The following is a 26,038-nucleotide window of genomic DNA, read 5'->3' on the forward strand; positions in this document are numbered from 1 at the left end:
CCAGCAGCAAAGGGCGGGAGATCATATTCCTCGTAGTGCTGTTTGGATAAGCGTCTGCTTCTCTTAGTAAAGGGTGCTGAAGGAATCCGGGAACCGGAGGTAAGAACAAAACGATAGTCTCATTTAAAACTGTTTATTTTTTCTGTCTTGCGTACACACGCACGCACATATATATCTGCATTTCTTTTTCATTTGTGTATTTTCGTATATCACTCTTCTGTTTGCCAGTTTTATAGTTGATAAACGTGCTAAGAGAGATTTGCCGCTATTTCATAGTTTAAGAGTAAAGGTAATATAGTTAAAGTATAGACAAACACACAGCTGTGCCTGAGAGACAAGGCGAAGTCAGTGTGGTGCGCGGTAGATGATAAAGGATCATCTACATTGATAAACGTATAAATTGTGTTACGGTGGATCTTTGCTTTGCGTACACGTGTCTCTAACAAAAGACTGAGACTTGTGTACGCAACCCAAGGGCCGACGCACGCAGCGTATATTACGCAACGGAGCGTACGGGTACGCCCACGTAACTCAAATCACAAGTGTCAATTATTTTTTCCCCCAACGCGATAAATAGCGCAACGCGGTAAATAACGCAAGGCGATAAATCGCGCAAATCTATTTTTAACATTCGAAATTTAAATTAACAGTTCCTTCTCCTAATTTGTAACACATCTGGTCTGAAGAAAATTTCTGCGCAGAAATAGAAATAGAAACAAAAGTGTATATGTGGTGAGTGAGTGTTTGTTTTTACAATTTTTGAGGTTGAACCACAAGAAAAGTCGAGTTCTCGTGAGGTACATGCGTGTAAGTGACGTACATGGTGGCTAGGGAGGCATTCCTGGTTAAAACATACAATTTGAGCATTAGAGTGTAGCAGACCAGGAGGTCATACTGTAACAGACCAGGAGGTCATAGCAGACCAGCAGGTTCAGGTACAGCAGACAAGGAAGTCCGCTATACAGTCCACAGGCACAACACCAAGAAAGGGTTGGTGCAACACCCATATAGGCCATACAAGCTCTGGCTGAAGGAATTCGCAGCCGCAATTTTCGATTCCACTGGTCGCTCCGTACATAAGATTAGTTGCTTATGTGCTGAACGATTGTACCGCACGTAATTGTGTGCATTAGTAAACCTGACCGGTACTATTTGTGTACGAAGGTCATAAACGCTATTTGTACATTCTAACGTGATTTGTGTAATTTTTTTATTTTAAGGGAGGTTCGCTGCTCACTCAGGAACTATCCAACAACCAATAGTTACTGGAAAGAGTAAGTGATCTTCGGATCACCCTCACAGGTTCCAGTAAATAGAGGTTCAGGTCGCAGGGGCCCTAGGTCGAGTACGCCAGCACCATATCGGTGTGATCAGGTCGTATTGGTCGGCGTGGGCGAGTGAGTGGGGTACTCGGTAAACCGCCACCGTCAGCCTAGTTTGAACATTTTGGTTTGCGTAAGGGTTGGTTGAATAAAGCAACACCTTCGAACTATGGGGGCCACTTGTTCAGGTAGGGGGCGATCAACCTCGGTTCGGGTTGATTCAGTGAACCGACCAGTCGGGTCGGCAAGATACGTAATGTGTGAGAAATACGGAAGTCACACAAAAGCTTTATGTGATGAATGGGAGAGAATGACGGTACATGACGGGGAGAAATTCCCAAGAGTAGGTAGCTTCAGCACAGAAGTGTTAACGAATTTAAGGAGAAGGATATGTCTCATTAAATCAACCAAGAGACGAATCAAGCATTATGATTATTTACAGTTGTGGCAACAGGAGGGTGACATACAGAGAGGATTGGCTCAGGCGGCGGGATCTGGCTCGATCAGAAAACTGATAGCCACGGCCCCACCGCCACCATATATATCGGGAGAAAAATTGGTTGCGGAGAATGACGCATTAAGGTGTAACAAACAAACACTTAGCAACTGTGTAAATGTTAAAGATAATGTTAACCAATTAACCAATGCAAGTATTAACCCGTGCAAGTTGTACCCTGTTTTGAACTTTCCTCAGGAGTGTGATCAAGAGGACGAATCGGCAACAATTTCAGCGCTCTCTCTAGCAGCCACCATAGCAGAGACCACTGTAGGCACAGCTCAACCCCCGAGATTAGTAACGAAAGCCCCTAGCGGAGGGATAGGTGAGGTCGTATCAACGGGTAAGTACGGCACCATACACTATGCTGAAACTATTTCACCACAGCCTGTAGAATCTACACAGGATGAGGTTGTTAGAGTTAATCCTGTTAAGGTAATAGTAGTTTCAAATGGGAAAACAGACACTTCAGGAGTCACTCCTGTTAGGAACATTGCCATGTACAGCCCATTTTCCCGAATGGAATTAAGGACCATAGTGTCTGAATTCCCTGACCCTAGAAAAGACTTAGTTGCCAGCCAAAAATACATCAGAGACCTAGGTAACACTGTAGAGCCCAACAATAAAGACTGGCAGATATTGCTGAGAGCATGTTTACCCTCCAATGTCGACGCAGCTCAATTTCTAGCTGACTGTGGATTAGATCAGGATGTACCTCTTACTGAAGTGTACAACAAAGACAATGTAAAAAGAATAAGCTTACAGTTAAAGGAGTATTTCCCAGCCGTAGTTAAATGGAACAAAATATTCTCCATTAAACAGAAGGAGTCAGAAACTGCTGCAGAATATTTTCACAGAGCATTATCAGAAATGGCAAAATACACAGGCATAGAGGACATTAAAACAAACATAAACCATCGAGAAGTAGCAGTATCGGTACTGATGGATGGTTTAAAAGAGTCATTGAAGACTAGGGTACAGACCACACAACCATGTTGGCGAGGTCTGTCTGTGGCTACTTTGAGAGAGGCTGCTATTGATCACGATAGGAACATCACCAGACACAGGGAACAACAAGGTGATAAGTTAATGGCAGTAAGTATACAGGCCCTGACCACAAGGCAGCCTTTGTTTATATCACCAAACCCTGTGGGTAAGTCAAATGTGGTTACTTGTTATTCTTGTCATAAACAGGGACACATGGCACGAGATTGTAGAATGAAGAATTCACGAAACTCATACCAACCCCCTAGACAACGACACGACACACGACATTGGGAGCAAGGTCCGCAGAAACGGAGTTATGAGCCACATACAGGGGAAACAAAAAGATACCCCCCGAACAGAGACTGGCAAGCCTCTGGTAGCTCCCAATTAACTCCATCACAAGTAGTTGCTGCCAGCGGGATTCAGGGAGGTCACCATACCCAATAGGGGTGTGGCCATACCTGTAATCTGCAGCCAGTAAAATTGATTGCAAGTCTTGGAAGTGAACCAGAAATTGCAATCAATGTAGCTGGTAAATCATTAAACTTTCTTGTAGACACAGGGGCGGCCAAATCAGTGATAAATTCGACAGTGGGCATGAGAACCACTGGTAAGACAATTCCAGCCATAGGGGTAACGGGAGTAGTCCAGCACTACCCTGTTAGCAAACCAGCCGAGATTACAGTAGGGCCTTTACATACCAAGCATTCCTTTTTGCTGGCTGCATCGGCACCGACTAATCTCCTGGGAAGAGACTTACTGTGTAAAATGGGGTGCGTCATTTATTGTACTCCTGAAGGTGTATTCTTGGACATACCTGAGAATCACGCTCAGGAAGTGCGAGACATGTTAGACTCCCCGTCAAAATTAATGTCACATACCATTATGACAAATAGGACTCCCTCCCAAGTAGAAGAAATGACATCTCAGATACCAGAGTCACTTTGGACTAAAGATGGACAGGACACTGGATTAATGGCAAACGTAGCTCCGGTAGTTGTACAAGTAAAAGATGGTAGGATAGCTCCAAAAATCCCACAGTACCCTCTGAAGCCAGAGGTGGAGTTAGGAGTGTATCCCGTAATAGAGCGCTTGCTACAACAGGGCATTCTGGTAAGAACGTCCAGCACTGCCAATAGTCCCATCTTCCCTGTTAAAAAGAGTGGGGGGAGGGGTTACCGGCTAGTGCAGGATCTAAGGGGGATTAACAAAATAGTTGAGAGTCAGTTCCCCGTAGTGCCAAATCCAGCTGTCATCCTAATGCAAATCCCTCCTACTGCGAAATTTTTCACTGTTATTGACCTCTGCTCCGCTTTCTTTTCGGTACCTCTGCACCCTGACAGTCAATATTTGTTTGCATTTACATACAGAGGAGTCCAATACACATGGACTCGATTACCACAAGGATTCATAGATAGCCCAAGTATATTTTCTCAGGCTTTGCATGATTGTTTACAGTCTTTCCAACCAGTGAGTGGATCAGTATTAATACAGTACGTGGATGATCTACTACTGTGTTCTGATTCATTGGAAGCATCCCTGAAGGATACGAAACAGCTCCTGTTTCATCTTTCAGACACAGGACACAAGGTTTCCAAAGACAAGTTGCAATTATGCCAAACTAAGGTAAAATATTTGGGACACTGTTTAACACAAGGACTGAGACACCTGACCGCTGATAGAATTCAAGCAATTAGAGACATGACTCTGCCACAAACCCAGCAACAGATCAGAACATTTTTAGGAATGTGTGGGTATTGCCGTAACTGGATCCCAGGGTTTTCCATCCTAGCGTTACCCTTGCAGGAGATGGTCTCCTCAAACAAACCTGATCGGATTTCGCATACAGACGAGTCTGAGACAGCATTTGAGAGACTTAAACAGTGCCTAACGCAGGCACCAGCATTAGGTATGCCTGACTATGGGAAACCCTTTGAACTATACGGAACAGAAAGTGCTGGTTGCGCGGCAGGCGTACTAACCCAAAAGCACGGTGATGCCAGCAGGCCGGTAGCATATTACAGCGCTCAGCTAGATACGGTAGCGCGATCCCTCCCCACATGCTTGCGAAGCGTTGCTGCGATAGCATTGCTAGTAACGAAAAGCGAAGACGTCGTGCTAGGTCACAACCTCACAATTCATACACCACATGCAGTGTCAGCCTTGTTAAATTCTGCACAAACCAGACACGTCTCATCAGCGCGGTTTACAAGATGGGAATTGGCACTAATGGCCCCGGTAAACATCACCATAAGGAGATGCAGTGCATTAAATCCTGCAACATATCTCCCAGGTGTGCCTGGACAGGCACAAAGGGTGGAGGATGAGAGTGGTGGGGAAGGAGAATTTAACACAAAGGAAGACACTCATGATTGTATGGAATATTTGACCCAAAATTTTACCGCAAGGCCTGACATCAGTGACAACCCACTGGAAGATGTAGAACTTACGTTCTACACGGACGGTAGTTGTCATAGACAGTCAGACTCGGGAGACTTGTGTACTGGATACGCAGTCGTAGATGACCAAGGCACCATAGAAGCGGAACCGCTAGGCCCACCTCACTCAGCCCAGGTTGCTGAACTGGTCGCCCTAACCAGAGCATGTGAATTGGCTAAGGGCAAATCAGCCAATATCTACACCGATTCTAGATACGCATTCGGGGTAGTCCATGATTTCGGAGCCCTATGGCGCCTCAGAAATTTCATGACGGCAGCTGGTACACCGGTAGCGCATGCAGCTCACATAAAAAGGCTTCTAACAGCGATACAGGAACCCGACAGAGTGGCTGTTATCAAATGTAAAGCACATACATATAGCCAAGACCCAGTATCACTTGGTAACAGCCGAGCAGACGAAGCTGCTAAATTAGCAGCTGCTACCCCCAGGCAGATAGACACCACACAACTGATGGTATTTAATACCATCAACACACAGAAGTTGTGTGAGATGCAAAATTTGTGTTCAACACAGGAAAAGGCAGTCTGGAAGGCAAAGGGATATGGTCAGGAGTCCTCAGGACTCTGGACGGATGGACACGGTAAACCAGTGGTCCCCAAAGCATACCTTCCATGCTTAGCTGAGGCAGCTCACGGGCTGACTCATCTGGGCAAGGAAGGGATGTGCAAGTTGGTAAGAGCATATTGGTGTGCCCCAGGATTTTCTTCTCATGCGAGTAAAAGGGCAATGTCATGCCTTACCTGTCTGAGAAAGAACATCGGAAAGGCAATACCTACAGAACCATCTCATATCCCACCTGCCGGCGGCCCTTTCCAGGTAATACAGATTGACTTAATTCAATTACCCCCTTGTCGAAATTTGAAATATGTACTTGTTTGTATAGATGTTTTCTCAAATTGGGTCGAAGCATTTCCAGCGGCCACAAATACCGCTATGTTTACTGCTAAGAAAATTGTGCAGGAATTTGTATGTAGATATGGTATCCCTAGAATTATCGAAAGTGATAGGGGTACCCATTTTACAGGTGATGTCTTTCAAGGAATGTGTAAATTGATGGGAATTGATAGCAAGCTGCACACTCCATACCGTCCACAGGCGAGTGCGAAAGTGGAAAGAGTGAACAGCACTATTAAAAATAAACTGAGTAAAGTGATGGCAGAGACAGGATTGACATGGCCAGAAGCTTTACCCATTGTACTGTACAGCATCAGAACCACTCCCAGGTCCCCTCTTAATCTGTCTCCCTTTGAAATCTTGTTTGGTCGACAACCACATGTTATGATTAACCCTCAGGATGATTTGAAGTGTAACAATGAAGTGACTGTAAAATACTTGATTAACATGAGTAAACAGTTGAGGAATCAAAATGATAATCTGAAGTTAGTGATTCCTGATTTACCAGATAGTAATTGTCATGACATTGAACCTGGGGATTATGTAATGATACGGAATTTTCTACGCTCAGGTTGCCTTATTGACAGATGGGAAGGACCATACCAGGTCTTATTGACTAGCACTACAGCATTGAAGGTTGCTGAGAGAGAGACTTGGGTTCATTCGTCCCACTGTAAGAAGGTTGCTGATCCAGAGAGGTCCCGTGATAAGGAACAGACGGTAGAGGTTGTATCACTGGAGTGTCTGTTCCAGGAGGATTGAGGCGGCACCTGAGCATTGAAAATCACAAGACCAAAAGCAGTTGTCGATCCCCTGTTCCCTTTTATTGTTTTTCTCCAACTTCCCATCCCCTCTCCCTCAAATTATTTTTTTTCCCCTTCTCATTCTTCTCCGTTTCCTCCTACAAGATGGACTTGCCCCAAGAGACTGTGATCCGGATTTTCCTGTTGACCATGATGTTGACCAGAGCAGTCTGTTCCGGCGAGAGTACCATGGAGGTCGAGAGAAGTTCTGGAATGGGTTCTGATGACAGAGATGGAGGCGTAGTTTTCCAAGAACAACATAATCAACAAGCAAAGGCGAGTATCAGAAAACGATCTGATAGCATTGACCATAGAAGGAATTGTGAAGGATTGTTAGCTGAAGAAAACTGTATCTGTCGGCTCTGTAACAATGTCATTGAGGATGGGTGCATAAAGAAATGCCAATCCAGTTTTAATATCCATATGGACCGGCATCCATTGAGTGACTATCACTCCTTAGTGGGTAGTGTGTTAAATAAAACAGATTGTTGGGTATGCTCTCAAGTACCTCAAGGTCATAGCAAATCAGGGCTAGTACCATTTCCTTTAACGTTAGGGGAGGTACTTGAGTTAAGTGGTGGGAGACCGGTGGACAGGAGGTTTAATATCTCCAGCCCTCCTAGTTTGAAGCTCCACCAATACCATGTGGATAGGTCCCTATTATGTTTCAACATCTCCAATCCCCGAAAGCCGGGAAATTGGGAAGTGTCATGGAGTGATCAAACCATGACCTTTTCGCATAGAGCAGATAGAATGCCTACAGATACAGAGCTTATACGCCACATAGCCAGTAGAGGGAAATCTTTCCGGTATAGGTATACCTTAGGAAATAGGATTACGAGAGTTGGAGAGGTATCACCAGGATACTGTGCACATATCGTACAACCTGATACGTGTACTAAGCAGATGGAAGAATTAGGGTTAGGAGATTTCACATGGAAGGTGTGTAATATGGTTATGTCCTACTCCGTCCCATATGTTCTCCCCGATGATGCATATTTCATATGCGGGAGAAAGGCGTATAAGTGGCTTGCCCCAAACTCTGAAGGATTGTGTTATATTGGAAAAGTACTGCCTGAAGTAATGACTGTATCACATGACAAAATGAAAGACATACACCGTGTTGCCCAAACTCCTTATACTCACACCCATTACGAGCACGTAGTTAAACGGCACCTGATAGAAAGAACAGAGCATCCGGCCTCTGACATGATCCATGAATCCACCGGGATTCAGTTTCTAATCGCATTAGATATCACTCGCACCGCTAGAGGAGTGTTGAATTATAAATACATATCTGCGCTCGCCAATTTGTAAGATAATATCACTGAAATGTATGATGACACGTTTAGGTATACTGGAAGGGAACTTCAAGCTTATAAAACAGAACTGGTACAGCATAGAATGGTTCTTAATTACCTCACAGCAGTGACAGGCGGATATTGTGTCACACTGGCAACACAATACGGCGTGAAATGTTGCACATATATTACGAATAGCGCCGAGGACCCGGTCGAGGTCATAGACCAAAAGATGGACGATATTCTCCAACTGAAGTGGGAATTTCGCAGGAGACACAATCTCACTCTTGCTGCTGTAGGTAATGAGCTGACGGGTTGGGTGTCATGGTTGAACCCGCGAAATTGGTTCTCTGGTTTAGGAGACTGGGCTCAAGGAGTCATAATGGATGTTGGGAAGTTTCTCCTATGTATCTTAGGTGTTATCATAACGATCGGTTTGATATTTAGATGCGGTCAGGCTTTAATGAGGTGCAATCGTCGTACTAGGGTAATGAGTTTAAGGAGCAAGGAAACTGTAATTCCAATGGACTTGATTTATGACCCAAATGTAGAAACAATGATGTGATGAAAATGCGATTCCTACGGTCCGTTTCTTTCACCTGTTTTTCCGTTTCCTCCAAGGTAAAAAGACCCACTTGGACGAGGAATTTGATGAGCCGATATACAGACAACAGAGGGATTAAAGAAGAAGTTTTGACAACCTGATACACAGATTTTTGATGAACTATGCCATGGATCCCCAGTTTCCCTAGAAATTTTTAAATTACGCTAGCCCAACACTTTTGTAAATCTATGGACATTGACAGCTTTTGCTCGCACCTTATGGGCAAAAGCACAAAGAAGACTGCATTCAACAGACACCAAACAAGACCTCAATCGACGAATGTACATTTACCTGACATAGAATACCACCGCATTTACCGTAATTATGTCTTTTCTTCATTTCTACAACCCTCAGGTAATGACACACATAGTCGATAGGGAATACAGGCACAGATATCAGCATCACATATTCCCCCATTCATGTATCATCAACTAAAATGTGCTCCCCCATTTTGTTACAACCAAAGCCGAAAAGAGCTCGGTAAAGTTTGACAGCCCATCCACAGACCCGTACCACGGGATAAGAAGGAATTCAAATGTATACTTCGCAATACCTCGAAGCTTGATGTACCACACGTACGGCATGATGATACATGACCCCCCAAACATGGATTCATACACACATGCTTCTGCTATCTCACTAGGTCATACCCTTTTCCTACCTTATCCTCTCCTCCCCTACCCAACCATGTAAATGTATTAACCCCTGACATATATTTTTCTCTTTTTGAAATGTTTTAGAAGGTGGCAGTTATTATTGACTGCCAAAGGGTGGACTGTCAAAGTCAGAAAAATATCTCTATGCACACTACCATATTTGCACCTCACACAGGTCCGTGCTGCGCATGCGTGCGCTCTCCCGTACGTGCGCATACTCACAGTCGCGGGCACCCGCAGGCGCACGGTATGCGTATTTACGGTAGAGTTTATGTGATCGTAGCGTGCGACTCAATCATTACATATTTTCACTATATAATGTATTTTGTAGATCATGGTCCCTTTGATAGATTCTGAAAGTTTAGTTAACATAGCATGTTCCTGAACAGAGAGATCCCTCTTTGTATTGTACGAAGGGTCTAACAGGGGTCATACAGTGGTGTTTGGTACCCATCGGAAGAGTATTTAAATAGCAATATTCCGGTGTTGGTTTGGAGCGGATTAATCGCTCGTGCGAATAGTTATGGACATAAGAAGTTTATGTCCATTTACTATTATTTGTTCTTATTTAGTCATGCGGCGGGAAACTCAGTGTCCCACCCACCTGAACAGTTGGAAGCAGTCACAGCCCACCTGTATGAATCAACCTATGACCTTTTGTTATAATGCGAAGCCGAATTCCTGTGTCCAATGAACAATGAGATTGTAGGGACCATTGAATTGCATTGTGTGTGGGGCATAAATAGGCAGGCCGACCATATCCAGTTCACTCTCTTCAACGGTTCTCATTGCTGATAATCGGGAGCTGGATATCGAGGCGCATGCGATCGTTTCCCCTTGTGCGTAAGTGTTTCTCCGCAACTATATTGATCTTCTTGTTATTGTGGGCCAATTTCTCTCTCTCCCTCTCCCTTCTCCTCTTTCTCTCTTATTTTCCTTTAAATAGTAATTGTATTATATTTCCTGTGTAGTTATCTGGTTAGGTAGTCTATGTTATATTGTAGTGTATGATTTGTATTTGTATTAATCCTTTTGCAAGTTTATCATTCAAAATATATACATATTAGGCGTTGGACCCTAAGCCCAGGTATCTGTGTATTTCTTATAGTGTATAGTGTTCTCAGAGCGTCGGTGACGCTCAAACAGCTTGTAAGTTAATAAGGTTACACTAGGTTGCATCTACACCCTATCTCTACACTAAGGTTTTACAGCATACTGCATTGTTTATGGTTTAGATACAAAGGTTTAACATTGTGAGCGTCAGCGCCGCTGGTGATCTCCTCGTGGTCCCGAGCGTCCGCTACGCTATAGCGAATCATTACGTTAGTCAGCAGCCAATAGCGTGCCTGCCAGTGATCTCTTGGCCGTGAGCGAACGTGACGCTTGAGCGTCTCGACCACGGCTAAGCGATTGTTACGCAACGTGCGTACCCTTACGGTACTTCATACGTAGATAGCGTACAGTGTTCTTAGACCTCATAAAGGGTATTATATAAGATAAATATCTAGCTTTATCACAACGTAGCCATGAGGAACTCTGGGGTCAGGTATACCCAGGACACTTCACGACTGCGTCGTTTTTTGTGGGGGATAAGTGAGGACTAATGGGATCCAACAGTGTGAACCAAGTCAGGCATACCTGTGTGTGCCATCACCCCTGTGTTCCGTCCCAGTCACTGTATCACCTCTGTGTCTGAGGGGGCGCAAATTTACAGTTTGCAGGAGGGCGCCGGACACCATAGCACTGGCCCTGGGAATCAGTATGATATCCCGGCAGCAGGCATCCCGACAGTCATAATCCCAACGTCGGGATGGCGGCCACCGGAATGCCGGCAGCGGCTCGAGCGCAAAGAAGCCCCTTGTGGCTCGCTTTGCTTGCCAAATTTTTAGTCTCCCTCTATGGGTGTCATGGACACCCACAGGGGGAGAATATGTCAGGATTGTGGCTATTGGGAACCCGACGCAGAGATCTTAACCGCATCCCTCTGTAATAAATGTCCCCTTTAACAGTACCTTGAAGGTAGGATTGTCCTCACTTATCTCCCCTTAAAAAAAAATTTTTTTAAGGGGGGATAAGTGAGGACAAATTTGGTCCAACAGCATTCCTATCATAACTCCCCCAAAAATTAAAAATATAATGATAAACCATTAAAAATACACAACACTTCTTTTTTGTTTTGAAAATAATTTACTTATAAAAATATATTAATTTTTAACACTTATGCAACTGGATTCATCGATAAGAATGACCAATATCCCAACGTTCAAAAGTCCAGGACAAAAAACCGACACTATGGTAACTATGAACAACATAAAAGAGTCGAGGAAACATGGAACAATTTGTCCAACGGAAACTAAAAAACTAATAAAAAAAATTATAATTTAATAATTGAAAAAAGTAGCCTCGTCCTCTGGGGGGAGCTGTGTACTCAGCATTGCTGAGTACAATCCAGTGGACAAAGTGCTGGTGGGAGGAGTGGGCAGAGTGGGTGTTGGTGGGGGTCCCGGCGAAAAAAAAGGGCGCTGTGGCGGAGGATTACCCGGCGGATAATAGTATGGTTGGGGATAAGGATACTGGGACTGTGGGGCATTTCGTGCGCGCCGCACAGGATTTGACATTAGATCCAGGTCATCGGATAGGTCATTATCCTCGGCCCTTCTCAATACATCAAATACTATGCGCCTGAAAGTTCTAAAAACAGTTTCGGGCATTACACGTATCTGAGATTCTATCGTGTTTGAAAATTGACGATAGAAGTCTGGTGGCCTATTAAGCATTTCCTCTGCCCGTTGGATAAATTGAACCGTGCTGGAGGATGCAGAATCGGAACTCAATGATGAATTCTTTTGTCTCCGCCTTGGTGGTGCTGTCGACCGAGATGGTGCTGACTCCTCACCACTGAGCTCCAGTTCTGTTGCCTCTGTTGCGGAAGTGTTCATTACCTCCGGGGTAGATTCCTGTAAAAAAAAAAGAAAATAAAACATTAGGGCGTTGATTAAACAATGATAAAGTTGAACATTTTAAAGTGTTTTAACTTACCGGATTAAGGGTCCCCTCTTCCTCTGGCGTCTTAGGAGACTCTTTATCCAGGCTACCCTGTCCATGTAATTTCGCCTCTCTCTCCAAAAGGAACTTCATCTGTTCATAATACCATAGCGTCGGCTGGTAAACATCATCAGTTCCGGCTCCTGAACGTTGAGACTCGATCACGCGTGTGTGTTCCTTCTTGAACACCGTCCGCAAGTTTGCTATCTTCTTCTTCGCCCAAAGTAGATCAGCATCACTGTTATGGGCTTTGCTGTACTCCACCAATTGTCTGTAGGCCTGATCCTTCTTCTGTCTGTTTGAAAAATCCTTGCTAAGGACCTTCCACAGACATTCGCTGGCCCGATACACATCAATGAATCCAGTTGTGAACTCCCGGTCCATGTAAGAAGCCATTGCTGTGAGAAAAATAAAACAACACTATTTAAATAACAAGCAAGCAAAAACTTTAATAAAATATGTTGACCCTCGCATTAAAAAAACCATGCCGCTTATACACGTGTTGCGCCAGGAAATGGTGCTTATACACACGCTGCGCCAGTTAAAGCCGCTTATACACACATTGCAACCAGGTAAAGCCACTTAAGCACCACAAACATATAGTAACACCCCCTATCCCCCCCCCGCCTGCTAATACAGCTTCAAAGCACATTAAGCAGCCTGTCTAAACATACGGATACATCCATCTTCTCCTAGACCGCTATCACCAGCCGCATCACACTCCCCCATATATGTATCGCTCGATACACAGGACAGCCTCATAAAAACATAATTAATAACAACCCCCCCCCCCACCCGGCTGTTAATACAGCCCACACTCCAGTGGCGTGTGGCGAGGTCAGTGGCTGGTGAGGCACTACAGCCATAATGTTCGCCGAATCCTGCCGATGACCCCCTACTGCCGCCGAGCCAATGCCCGCTACTGCCCCTGTGCCGATGCCCGCTGCCACCGCCAATGGCTTACAAACTCGCCCACCATCAACTTACCCAGCCCTCCACCCAGGGCCGGTGCTAGGGTGTTCGGCGCCCCCCCTGCAAACTATAAATTTGCGCCCTCCCATATTCCTTTGGCGCGCACCGGGAAAAGGGGTGTGGTCTCACAAGTAAGGGGCATAGCCACACAATAGTACCCCCATTCAAAATTACGCCACAATGTAGCACAATCTTATTCATCATATACGTAATGCCCCACAAGTAGTAGTAGCATCCTTATACATAGTGCACCCCCAGTAGTAGTAGCGTCCTTATACGTAAGGCCCCCCAAGTAGTAGTATTATTGTTATATCTAATGCCCCCCAAGTAATAGTAGCATCCTATACATAATGCTCCCCCCAAGTAGTAGTATCTTCCTTATACGTAATGACCCCCCTAGTAGTAGCATTGTTACACGTAATGGCCCCCCCATTAGTAGCGTTGTTACACGTAATGGCCCCCCCATTAGTGGACATTACTTAGTGGACATTCCCCATTAATGGAGAAGGGTCTGAATGGGTTAAAAAATAAAAAAAATGCGTGAGGTCCCCCCTCCTAAGTATAACCAGCCTCGGGCTCTTTGAGCCGGGCCTGGTTGTTTAAATACTGGGGAAAAAATTGGACAGGGGTTCCCCGTATTTAGACAACCAGCACCGGGCTCTTAGTCCGGTCCTGGTTCCAAAAATACGGGGGACAAAAGATGTAGGGGTCCCCCGTATTTTTAAAACCAGCACCGGGCTCCACTAGCCAGGGACATAATGCCACAGCCGGGGGACACATTTATGTAGGTCCCTGCGGCCGTGGCATTACCCCCCCAACTAGTCACACCTGGCCGGGGTTCCCTGGAGGAGTGGGGACCCCTTAAATCAAGGGGTCCCCCCCTTCAGGCACCCAAGGGCCAGGGGTGAAGCCCGAGGCTGTCCCCAGCACCCCTGGGCGGTGGGTGCCGGGCTGATAGCCATGAGTATGTAAAAAAAAAGAATATTGTTTTTTGTTGTGGAACTACAAGGCCCAGCAAGCCTCCCCCGCTTGCTGGTACTTGGAGAACCTCAAGTACCAGCATGCGGGGAAATAACGGGCCCGCTGGTACCTGTAGTTCTACAACAACAAAAATACCCAAATAAAAACACAACACACACACCGTGAAAGTAAAAATTTATTAAATACACACTTACACACTCACACATAGTTACCTACATCCCACGCCGGTCACGTCCACTTGTCCAGTAGAATCCAATAGGGGTACCTGTAACAATGAGAGACAGATTACTTACCTACATCCCACGCCGGTCACGTCCACTTGTCCAGTAGAATCCAATAGGGGCACCTGTAAAAATTAAAATTACACTGACAAACGAAGTAATCCACAGGAGGAGAGAGATAGAGAGAGAGAAATAGAGAGAAATTAATGAATATTATGCAATCACTGATGTGGGAGGACGTTAGCACAGACAGGGGGGAGTGCTGCTACTGGCTGGGAGGACGGAGCCGGGGGAGGAACGAGGGGGAAGGGGAAATTCCTACTCAGCCACCGCACACATGCGCCGCGCCGGAAGAGGCAGTTATTATTAATGTACTGCCGGGGTGGGGGGGGGCTGGGTGTGACACTGTTATTATTAATATACTACCAGCGGGGGAGGGGGGGAGGGGCGGGGGCACCGTTATTGATGTTAACTGGGCTGTATGTATTTACAGCCGGGGGGTGGGGTGACACCATTATTATTAATGTACTACTAGCCGGTGGGGGGGGGGGGAGACCATTAATATTGATGTTAACTGGGCACTTGTGTGGGTTGTATTAACAGCCGTGTGGGGGGGGTTCACTACGATCTGCCGGCGACCAGCATACCGGCGCCGGGAGCCCGACAGCCGGCATACCGACACTTATTCGACCCCCCTGGAGGGAGAATAAAATAGTGTGGTGCGCCACCGTGCCCGTAGCGTGGTGAGCGCAGCGAGCCCGCAAGGGGCTCATTTGCGCTCGCCACACTGTCGGTAAGCCGGCGGCCGGCCTCCCGGCGCCGGTATGCTGGTCGCCGGCAGATCGTAGTGAACCCCCCCCACACGGCTGTTAATACAACCCACACAAGTGCCCAGTTAACATCAATAATAATGGTCTCCCCCCCCCCCCCCCCCCCCCACCGGCTAGTAGTACATTAATAATAATGGTGTCACCCCACCCCCCGGCTGTAAATACATACAGCCCAGTTGACATCAATAACGGTGCCCCCTCCCCCCCTCCCCCGCTGGTAGTATATTAATAATAACAGTGTCACACCCAGCCCCCCCCACCCCCACCCCGGCAGTACATTAATAATAACAGTGTCACACCCCTACCCCCGGCAGTATATTAATAATAACAGTGTCACACACACACACTCCCCCCTGTAAATACATGCATGAAAATGGTGTGTGTGTGCGTGTGTGTGTCCCCTCACGGCTGTTAATACAGCCCGGTCGATAACAAGGGGCTCAGCGCACCGCACGCAAACACCACCCCCCCCCCCCCCCCCCCCGGCACCCATCAATGCCGTTTATGCTGCCCACAGCGCACCCGTTGGCACTTACCGTTTTGCTGCTGCTGCTGACGTGCGTTGCGCTGGCTGGCTGTAGCTGGTGTGACTCTAGTCTGTGGTGGTGAAGCAGGAGACGGAGACGGAGGCGGGACCAGCAGAGGAAGAAGACGAAGGCGGGACCAGGAGAGGCAGGAGGCGGAGGTTGGACCCGGCAGAGGACGGAGTGGCAGAGGAGAGTGACGTACATCGCTGTAGCACGTCGCTCATTCTGTACACACGAGCGATGTGCTAAGCGACTGTACTAGATTTTGCCTGCATGCAGGCCAATCTACAATCAGCGATAGCGATGCGCGGGGCTGCGCATCGCTTTATGGCATACACACTGAGATATGTATGCTTAATTTCTAAGCAATCTAGTCAGATTGCTTAGATTTTAAGCACAGATCTCTCCGTGTGTACCCCCCTTTAGGCTTGATTAGGGAAATAGCATATTCCCAAGTATGTAATCAATATGTAGCCTTGGCAGTGTGTATATAAAAACTTAAATTATTTAATACAAGGAATGACATAAAAATACATAGAAATGCATAAAAGTATGTGAATAGCTGTATATCATGCGTACAGGATTAAAAATTAAATCTGGCTTATCTGTCCATAAATAACTGGAATGCATGCGTACAGAATTCAGATTGATAAAATGGCTTATCTGTCCATAAGAGGAAGTGACAGCAGGTAGTCCCAACGCGTTTCGTCCGTCTTCAGCAGGACTTCCCTTGATGAAGTCCTGCTGAAGACGGACGAAATTGTATTAAATAATTTAAGTTTTTATATACACACTGCCAAGGCTACATATTGATTACATACTTGGGAATATGCTATTTCCCTAATCAAGCCTAAGTGTTTTATTGTCAGTAGTATACTTTGATATTGTACAAAACAGTACACACTATGTTTGCTCTTCTTTTTTTCAACATGTATTAAGCATCTAAGAAGCATCGCTTGAAATTAGCTTCTCTGGTCTTCAGATAAGTCATTCTAATTGATTTTAATATACCCACTCTTGATACCTTCATTTATACTTACCTTGTTATATAAACCTCACTCTTGGGCGCTTATTGTCACCAATTCCTCTAAAGTCCTAAAGCTTTCTTTAGTTGTGCCCAGTCTCCTGCGGAGCCGCTATTCCCCATGGTCCTTACGGAGTTCCCAGCATCCACTAGGACGTCAGAGAAAAGCAAGTAACTTTGCACCTGGGCAAACCATGATGCAGTGCAAGGTGGGCAATGTATGTATTAGATTTCCTTGCAGGATAATTACTAGCTGCTTTTGAATGTAGTCCACAGACGCTGGACAGCTTTGTTGTTACACTGCTATTTAGATATGCGTTAGCGATATGCCCCTCACATCTCTCTGTTGCATCTGCCCTAGGGAGGCCAATCCCAGGCCATTTTTTCAATCCCAGGATTCTGGATTGAAAAATTATCAATCCCAGGGGGAGCAGTAGGAGATATTGGCGCATGGGAGCCCAGTGCTGGAAATACCGATTTTTACGAAGCGACAGGGGTGAGTTAAGGGGTGTTCTTCGCTCTCCCCAACCCCCTAACCCTTCCTCCCCGCAGCCAAAACCTAACCTCCCCCCTTGGTGCCTAACCCTAACCTCTCCCCGTAGGTGCCAAAACACCCCCCCACCCCCGCAGCCTAAGCCTAACCCCCTCCCCACAGCCTAACACCCCCCTCCTCCCCCTACAGGCTAAACCTAACCTTCGCCCCCTGCTCATCTGCCCAGCGGCACGGTTTCTCCTCGTTCAGTATTCTGGCTGACGGTATTCCGGCACCGGGATGGTATACCCATTCTGGATGCCGGTGTCGGCATTCAGAATAGGGTCGGTATTCTGACTGCCAGGATACAGACAGCTGGAATCCTGACTGCTTCCAATTCCAGGATTCCAGGGATTGGGTTGATGGTTTTAAAATTAAATTCTTCAATGTCCTCAAGCACCCCCCCAACCCCCACCCCACCCCACCCACAACTCACCATCCTCTTGACATGCGGAGGGTTCACTTGCTGCGGGTGAGGTCCGGCCAGTGCACATGGCTGGCATCAGGTTGCGCAGCGTGACCTCTGATATTACATATGTATAGCTGGGGGCAGGGGGAGCCAGACAGCATCCAAGCTTGATGAAGAAGCTCAACGCTGCCCGGCATTGGAAACAAAAAAATGGGTTGAAGCGAATCCTGAAATTCCTGGGACTGGTAGCTCCAATCCTGGAAAATTTTATGCCAAAATCCTGGCATAACGCCCATCCTGAGATTGGCCACCCTAATTTGCCCCGTCCTGTAGTGCAGCATGGTTTCGCCAGTGGGTACAGTTAGTGGCATTTTTTTTGCTTTACTCCCACCTCAGCCCCCAGAATCTCCCATTTTTGGATGTGATTTAGACCTGGACATAGTCCTAATTCTGGCGCTACTGAACGTAGCTTTACCTTTACAAGATTTCTCTGCACAGTCACAAAATTAATGTTTTGGGGGCAGATTCAATAACCTGCATGTTGTCTGGCCCTATATCTTCTCCTCTGAGGAAGCAAGCAGAAATAAGCGCTACCTGCTGCCCCTGGGCTGCTCGCAGAGTGATCGCGGCTTCCTAATTGAATAGCTCCGGGCACTTTACCTGGCAGAAGAGACCACATAATACACAACCGCAGGTAACTGAATCTGCTTAATGCTGTGATAATAAAAACCATGGAACCAGGAAAACAAACATCAGGTTCCCGCTATAGAGTAACATCAGGATCCAGCTATAGGGCCCCCTACCCAATTGCATTTGTTTCACATTAAAAAATCTTTTAGATCCACCGCAAGCAGCAGCTGTCCTATCAGAGGCTGGAGATTCCAGATGAATTAGTCCCCGCACTGCCCGAGAGGAGGGGGGAGGGAGAAGCCGCACGCGGGACATCCCACAGCCAGCCATCGACAGGAGGCTCAGTACATTGCTCCTACCCTGGAAGCATGAAACCGAAACCGTCCCTCCCTGTCTGCCACCCTGCAGCATGATACCTTGGACAAGAAGGTTTGAGGAGGGGGGAGGGGACATGCAGTAAGCACAGCCCTGGGGTAGTTGCTGACAAGAGGGGGAGGATCCCCGAAGGCTTGATCCGACCCTGCCTGTCAGTCACAGACACTACAGGCATTCCCATTGGGAGGTGTTTCCTCCCTCCTGTACTGCCAGACCGGGCTGCGATTAGCAGAGAGCTGGCTCCCTGTAGGGAGCCGGCTTCTATGGGCTGAAATCGATGCACTCCATAGAAGCAGGGGGATTGTGCATGCGCAGTCCGGCCACCGATGGTGCGCATGCGCCTGTCCCTGCACCTGCCGGATCCATTGAGCAGGTGCTGAGACCCAGTGGATGGGCTCACTGTCTCCTCTCCTCCTCTCTGGGCAAGCACGGGTAGTGGCAGCCCAGCCCCCCTACCATCGTCAGGTAAGAGCTACCGCTGATAACCGAACACACAGAAAGAAGGAGGCTTATTCACACCTGTGCATGGATAATATGGTTTTCAGCTGCCAAGAAATGCCTGAAAAGCGGTTTCTTATTGGCTCATCATCACTAATGCATTATAAATTACCTTTTTCTGATGAGTTAATTAGCGCTACCAGAACAGGGGATTGCATTGGTAAAAGTGCAACAAAAGCGCATTGAAAATACAAAAGTCAAAAAGGTGTCTGGAGCGTACAATCGGGTTTGTGCAATTTACCCTTGTTCCCATGTGGACTTGTCATAACTATACACAACAAGGAAGACATTGGAGCAAAGTAATACAAACTAATAAAACCACTTACTGTAAGAGACAGATAATCATACATATAAAGTGATAAAATGATAACTTCTACTGATATAAGAAACATTTACAGCCTCTGTCCTTGCTGATAAGGAGCACAAAGCTGTGTGGTGTATAATAAGATCAAAGGAAGGATGCGATCACAGAAGTGACCGGTGCACATATCTAGGGCGGTATGCCGGCTGAACTCTGACTTTTCTTTAAAGGGGCAATCATGTACAATGCATGGTTTAGCCTTGCACGTAACTGGCCCTTTAAAAAAATTTCCCACTTCAGCCAGCATCCCGCACGGCCGCCGAACTCGGCTTTCATTACATCCCTCCCTAATGTGTGATTGCTCAATATATATTATGATCAGGTCCTGACCTTTTTTTTTTAAATATATACACTCACTGTTTGATACATCTCCCCCTTAATAACTATCCTCTTTAACTGCTCATACACATAACAATTAAATTAGGATTTTATCAAACTGTTGAATAATCTGTGTGGGGTTTGTATGTCCCCCCATGTTTTTATAGGCTTCATTCTACACTCCTAGGGGTAAATTTACTAAAAAGTGGTGATGTCGCCCAGAGCAACCAATCTTCATTTTCTAGGATGCAATAGAGAAATGATAGAATCTGATTGGTTGCTATGGACAACATCACCACTTTTCATTTTTAGAAGCTTTAGTAAGTTTACCCCATAGTGTGTATGTGCCCATGTGATAGGGAACATAGGGGCAGATGTATTAACCTGGAGAAGGCATAAGGAAGTGATAAACCAGTGATATGTGCAAGGTGATAAAGGCACCAGCCAATCAGATCCTAACTATTAATTTACATATTGGAGCTGATTGGCTGGTGCCTTTATCACCTTGCACATATCACTGGTTTATCATGTCCTTATGCCTTCTCCAGGTTAATACATCTGCCCCATAGATTATAATGTCCATTGGGACAGGGACTGATGTGAGAGACTTAAATATTGTCTGTGGTATGTGTGTGCGTTATATAAATAGTTATCCGGTCTACAGCTCTACACTAAAATGGTCTACAGTCAACAGGTCGATTGGTTCAAAAGGTCAACATGGTCATCAGGTTGACATGTATAAGATAGACAGTTCAAAGGGTCGACATGACAATAGTCAACACACATAAGATCGACACAAGGGGGGGGGGGTTGTTTGTTTTTACTTTTTCATACTTTACCACCCACATGGACTATGATTGGAAACCGTAATCTGTCGAGCGTAGTGAGGCATCTTGCCCAAAGGGGTCGCTGTGCACTAATGGGGCTTTTTTTTGTGGCAGCAAAGTGTCAAAACACCCAAAAAATAGACCTTTTTTTGTGTCGACCATTTCCATGTTGACCTTTTGACTCTGTCGACCTTTCCTACTGTCTACCTATTCCACGTTGACCTTTTGACCATGTTGACTAATGCATGTCTATCATTAGTGGTAGACCTATTGACTGTAGAGTAGACCTTATAAGTGTAGATTTAATGATCCACACCCGGTATCTGGTCTCGAGGTTAACCACACTTAGGTCAATACTGTCTAGGTCGACCACTATTGGTCGACAGTATGTAGGTCGACATGGTTTCTATATCGACATGACAAAAGGTCGACATGAGTTTTTGTTAAAAAAATCTGGACTTTTTCATACTTTACGATCCACGTGGACTACAATTGGAAACGGTAACCTGTGCCGAGCGCAGTGGCAGCGGAGTGAGGCACCTTGTCCGAAGCATGGCGAGTGAAGCAAGCCATGCGAGGGGACGCGGTGCACTAACTGGGGATTCCGGTCACTGTACGGAGAAAACGACACCAAAAAAGTGCAAACACTCATGTCGACCTTTTGTCGTGTCGACCTAGAACATGTCGACCTAGAAACCATGACGACCTACTTACTGTCAACCAATAGTGGTCGACCTAGACACTGTCGACCTAAGTGTGGTCGACCTTGCACACCACACCCATATAAATATCCGTTACCAAATAATAAATATCTGTGTAATAATTTCCCAGTATGACCAAATGTAGATGGCCAAAATGCTCGATAATAAGGTAGAAAATTGTCATCCAAAAGTGTTCATCATAATCGTACAAAGATTGTACAACTGTCCTTATCTCACCGAAAAAAGTAGGATTTTTTTCTCTTACATCCTAGAGGACGCTGGGGTCCACATTAGTACTATGGGGTATAGAAGGGTTCACTAGGATCCACTGGCACTTTAAGAGTTTGAGAGTGTGGGCTGGCTCCTCCCTCTATGCCCCTCCTACCAGACTCAGTTTTTAGAAAATGTGCCCGGAGGAGCTGGTCACAGCTAGGGGAGCTCCATAGGAGTTATTTTAGTTTTATTATTTTTGTTAGAGTTTAGGCACAGGGAGGCTGCTGGCAACAGCCTCCCTGTATCAAGGGACTGGGGAAGGGGGGGGGGGGGTGGGGGGGGGGGGGAGTAGTGTCCGCCCTGCGCGGTTTGAGCAACTACCTCCGCTGACAGGACACTGAGCTCCTGAGGGGATCGAACATTTGCCGCCACAGGGTATCGCTCACCCAAGCGGCATGCCGCCACCCCCTTACAGAGCCAGAAGACCAGTGGCGAGTTAGCCACCGGCCCCCCTGGTAAGCAGGGAGCTGGTGTGAAGATGGCGGCAACAGGGTAGGCAGCGCAGTACTAACTGCGCTCTGGGGCTCAAAGGTACATGGTGCGGCGCTGTGAGGGGCGCCCTGAGCCAGCGCCTACACCCGACACTGTCCAGAAAGCCTGTCAGGGTCCCAGGATCACTGCCAGCACATTTCCTCAGGCCAGTACAATCTTCAGAAGAGCGGGAAGCAGCACCACGAAAGGGGGTGGAGCTTCTCCTCAGAGCGGACCCAGCAGCGTTCAGCGCCATTTTCCTGCCTGCAGAAGCGCTGACAGGGAGAGCTGTCCCTCCAGGGACAGGGGGGAAACTCTGTCTGTACTCCCCTGTGTGTGTGGAGTGTTTGTTGTCTCCATAAAACTATGTCCAGGGACTCGGTGTCATATGCTGCAGAGGATAATTCCTCTCAGGATGAGCCCATTCCATGTAATCAAGATTGTACTGTTTTAGCGCAGGTCCCTGCAAGGGAGCCTGAGTGGTTAGCCTCTATCAAAAGTATGATTTCTCAGAATTTCTACTAGGGTTGCACAAAATGAAACTGCAACTCAGGTCTTACAGAACTCTATGGCTGTTTGGTCCAGTTCTGTTCCCTCAGGGCCACCTAGCGTACGCTCTCATAAACGTGCTCTTGCCCAGATTATGCAGGATAATAAGGGCCATTAGTCACTCCTGGTCCCTTATTTCCACGTTTATAACGCAGAGTAAAAAATATGACTTCTCAAAAAAACTTTTAATACATTTGTAAATATATTTGCTTCACTTTGTATTTTGTTTAATAAAGGAATGCTCTAAAAGGGTGAAGAGGCAACAGTGAAGCCCAGCAAGGTAAATGAGAAGTATTAATTGATGGTTACACAAAGGGGGCGACCCGGCACCGGTCTAAAAATAGTTTTTGATTACAGAAAAACCAAATTTGGACAATTTTCAAGTAAAATCTTTAATATAATGTCCAGTTTGGGGGTGCGCCCAGAGCCAGTGACATATGCATAAACAAAAGGGAGAAAGAAGAAGGCTCTTGTGTGGGCGCACTCATTAATGGTAGTTAAATAACTAGAATGAATAACACTAGGTTGATTAGTCAGCAGATAAAACAAAATTTATTTGGAAATATTAAGAATATAATTGCCCCTGGTTGAGGAGATGTGAATGATCCCAGATAAAAATGTTCTGGTCCTGCCTCAGGAAATGAGATGGAGAGGGGTAGAGACACTGCAAGTCATAAACCCTTTCTCACCCGGCCAGTACAGATGATCTGTGTTAATGAGATCAATTAAGTCAATTGATTTTAGATTCTGTCATAATCCTAATGAAGGAATAGCAGCTATTATGGCAATGAGTAATAATAGAAACAAATCAAAGGATATACCAGGGTAAAGAAAGAAAAGGATAGGAACAAATGGTGATGCTGCTGTTGGAGTCACATACCACACATCATATGCAATGATTGATGTTCTACAACACTGAGTATTCCCTGTGAGTCTCCACCTCAGGTACTAACTCAGCCCACACTGTTTCGCTTCCAAGATCGGACGAGATCGGGCATTAGCAGTGTGGTTTGATAGTAGAAGGATTTGGTCAGACGTCCAATGAGAGTGCACCTATATAGGGGGGGATAATTAGCTGGGTCTTATAGATACAGTGTGGATCTGCTTTTTGTGTTAGGCAGGAGACATCAAGTCCCACACCGGTGGTATTGTGTCCCTGGATCACAAATGAGAGTCCACGAAAAAGGAAGATATATAGATTTATGAAAAAAACGAAGATATATAGATTTATGAAAAAAACCCTAAAAAGGAAAATGGAGATCAATTAGGCTGTAGTTATTAGGAACGGGTGATAAAAATTACCCGTCCGTATAGATACAAATGGATAAGGAAACACGGATCAAGAAATTTTTTTATATATATGTGTACATTGGTACTGGTGTAAGGAACAGAAAATATGTCAAAGATAATTGTAGATACAAATAAATAGTACTGGTATATGCAATGAAATAATCACTAGTGACATGGGTGTCATTAGAAACACTTTGTGTGAATTGGAGCTGTTATAATCATTAGGATATAGGGAAATAGACATGAAATTCTCATATAACCCATGCAGCAATATGACAACAGGATCTGCAGGAGGAAAGTCAAAGAAGAATGCAGTATTTCTTTCCTATAAAATGCAGTTTTTAATCCTGATGCAATAAACTAAGATGCATAAGCCTGGAAAAAGGCATAAATGAAGCCACACAAAAAGCAGATAAATAGTACTGGTATATGCAATGAAATAATCACTAGTGACATGGGTGTCATTAGAAACACTTTGTGTGAATTGGAGCTGTTATAATCATTAGGATATAGGGAAATAGACATGAAATTCTCATATAACCCATGCAGCAATATGACAACAGGATCTGCAGGAGGAAAGTCAAAGAAGAATGCAGTATTTCTTTCCTATAAAATGCAGTTTTTAATCCTGATGCAATAAACTAAGATGCATAAGCCTGGAAAAAGGCATAAATGAAGCTGCACGGATATAGATACAATTTCTATGACAGCTGGGCAAAAATTAGCCCAAAATGGCAGGATGGAATGATCTGACCTGAGGCTAGGAGTGAATCACTTGCAGTTGGACAAAACAGGACCCATTGGAATGGAAAACATGTTTCACCCCTGTGGGGCTTGCTCACAGGGGTGAAACATGTTTTCCATTCCAATGGGTCCTGTTTTGTCCAACTGCAAGTGATTCACTCCTAGCCTCAGGTCAGATCATTCCATCCTGCCATTTTGGGCTAATTTTTGCCCAGCTGTCATAGAAATTGTATCTATATCCGTGCAGCTTCATTTATGCCTTTTTCCAGGCTTATGCATCTTAGTTTATTGCATCAGGATTAAAAACTGCATTTTATAGGAAAGAAATACTGCATTCTTCTTTGACTTTCCTCCTGCAGATCCTGTTGTCATATTGCTGCATGGGTTATATGAGAATTTCATGTCTATTTCCCTATATCCTAATGATTATAACAGCTCCAATTCACACAAAGTGTTTCTAATGACACCCATGTCACTAGTGATTATTTCATTGCATATACCAGTACTATTTATCTGCTTTTTGTGTGGCTTCATTTATGCCTTTTTCCAGGCTTATGCATCTTAGTTTATTGCATCAGGATTAAAAACTGCATTTTATAGGAAAGAAATACTGCATTCTTCTTTGACTTTCCTCCTGCAGATCCTGTTGTCATATTGCTGCATGGGTTATATGAGAATTTCATGTCTATTTCCCTATATCCTAATGATTATAACAGCTCCAATTCACACAAAGTGTTTCTAATGACACCCATGTCACTAGTGATTATTTCATTGCATATACCAGTACTATTTATTTGTATCTACAATTATCTTTGACATATTTTCTGTTCCTTACACCAGTACCAATGTACACATATATATAAAAAAATTTCTTGATCCGTGTTTCCTTATCCATTTGTATCTATACGGACGGGTAATTTTTATCACCCGTTCCTAA

The 26,038-nt window shown here is 45.4% G+C and overlaps 2 protein-coding genes across 2 annotated transcripts in view; both read right to left on the bottom strand.

Annotated features, from left to right (window-relative positions):
* Positions 1–26,038, bottom strand: part of CSTPP1 (centriolar satellite-associated tubulin polyglutamylase complex regulator 1) — a 354,572-nt gene that overhangs the window by 246,897 nt on the left and 81,637 nt on the right. The window lies entirely within an intron of this gene.
* Positions 11,740–13,071, bottom strand: LOC134969970 (uncharacterized). Its single transcript, XM_063946108.1, has 2 exons — positions 12,563–13,071; positions 11,740–12,480 (listed from the first exon to the last, which is right to left on the bottom strand). The coding sequence occupies exons 1-2, from the start codon at positions 12,962–12,964 to the stop codon at positions 11,905–11,907; spliced, it is 978 nt and encodes a 325-aa protein (XP_063802178.1). The 5' UTR covers positions 12,965–13,071; the 3' UTR covers positions 11,740–11,904.

Source organism: Pseudophryne corroboree, chromosome 11 (genome assembly GCF_028390025.1).
Source record: "Pseudophryne corroboree isolate aPseCor3 chromosome 11, aPseCor3.hap2, whole genome shotgun sequence".
NCBI classification, from domain to species: Eukaryota; Metazoa; Chordata; class Amphibia; order Anura; family Myobatrachidae; genus Pseudophryne; species Pseudophryne corroboree.